General features: G+C 47.9%; 1 protein-coding gene across 1 annotated transcript; it reads left to right on the top strand.

Annotated features, from left to right (window-relative positions):
- The first annotated feature begins 6 nt into the window (after nt 1-6).
- Nucleotides 7-1,025, top strand: LOC107577927 (xylosyltransferase 2-like). Its single transcript, XM_016263950.1, has 2 exons — nt 7-491; nt 585-1,025. The coding sequence occupies exons 1-2, from the start codon at nt 32-34 to the stop codon at nt 767-769; spliced, it is 645 nt and encodes a 214-aa protein (XP_016119436.1). The 5' UTR covers nt 7-31; the 3' UTR covers nt 770-1,025.
- Nucleotides 1,026-1,291: the final 266 nt, after the last annotated feature.

Below are 1,291 nucleotides of genomic sequence, written 5' to 3'. Positions count from 1 at the left end.
GTTGCCCGACCACAATGGACAGGAGCAGAAGATGGACCCTGTGGCCTTTGAGAGGCAAAACGCCCTGTCGGGGGCGAACCACGGCCAGTCGAGGCAGCGCCAGGACCAGCCCGCCGTCACCACCATCATCAAAAGGGGGTCTAGACGGAGAAACAAGACCTCTTTTAAGGACAAGAGTCTGGGCGGACCGGAAGATGGAGTGGCCGCCCATTATGATCCCTCGAGCAGCCGTAACTTCAGCGAGACGCGGGCAGGGGAAATGGCCAAAATCCATCTAGCAGCACCAGGAGAGCCGGGCAGCGTTGAGGGTGCTCCTCAAGTCCCGAGCAGTGACTTTGTGCCCAAATGTGAGATCTCGGGCAAGGATGCCCTGTCTGCCCTCCACCGTGCGGGTTCACGGCAGTGCAGACAGGAGATTGCCAACATCGTGTGCCAGCACCAAGCGGGACAGCTCATGCCTCAGTCTCTGCCTCAGTTTTGCCCACAGCATGGTAACTGCATTCCTTCAATCATTATATCCACATCCAGTCATGCTTAAAATTTGACATGCAGAATTTGTTGGTTTTCTCCCTGTCCATCTTTAGTGATCTCCAGTGCGGTCCAGCATGCAGGTTTCACTGATACTGACCTCTCCAAGGTGGAGAACCCAGTCAGGGTGGTCTTCATGCTGGTGGTTCATGGACGAGCAGTCCTACAGTTGAAACGTCTCCTCAAAGCCATCTATCACAAAGACCACTTTTATTACATCCATGTGGACAAGGTAAGTTAGCACCCAACAGGTTTCTTTTTCCCATTGAGATATCACTGAAAACAAAAATGTGCTCAGAATTTGTGTGTGTCTAAGAACAGCCTCATGAACCATAAATTCATTATAACAAGGGTCTCGGTTTGAGCAATTTATTTTTGCAGCAAAATCCAGCAGTTTCAGTAGGAGTTTCGAGTGAAGGTGAAATATTTCTCACACAGATTTCCCCACGTTTAAGTTGGTCATGTGGATTCGCTGTGTTGACCAACAGAAAGCTGTTTGGATTGAAGTGGCTTCTGTGTGAGCTGTGCTTCATGCATTGCTACATTATTAACAATAGACAATGGAACATTTTCAGGCTAAGTTTTGCTGAAATTTCCCTAACAAGACTGCAACTTAAGTCAAGAACAACTGCAATTTGTTGAGTCAATTCCAATTGAGAACTTGTGAGTTCAAGACTGAATTGTGAGTCTTTTTGAACGAGTCAATGAAAAGCTGGCTCATAAGAGTGGGACTTGCTTACATTGTCTGTTGTGTTGTGTAGAA

The sequence above is a fragment of the Sinocyclocheilus grahami genome, unplaced genomic scaffold (genome assembly GCF_001515645.1).
Source record: "Sinocyclocheilus grahami isolate Dianchi unplaced genomic scaffold, SAMN03320097.WGS_v1.1 scaffold7790.1, whole genome shotgun sequence".
Lineage (NCBI taxonomy): Eukaryota > Metazoa > Chordata > Actinopteri > Cypriniformes > Cyprinidae > Sinocyclocheilus > Sinocyclocheilus grahami.
The sequence above is the reverse complement of the archived record's forward strand: the minus strand, read 5'-3'. Positions and strand labels throughout refer to the sequence as shown.

Coding starts and splice junctions, on each gene's coding strand:
- LOC107577927 (XM_016263950.1), top strand. CDS start 32: ATGGACCCTGTGGCCTTTGAGAGGCAAAACGCCCTGTCGGGGGCGAAC. Junction 492..584: donor TCAGTTTTGCCCACAGCATG/GTAACTGCATTC, acceptor GTCCATCTTTAG/TGATCTCCAGTGCGGTCCAG.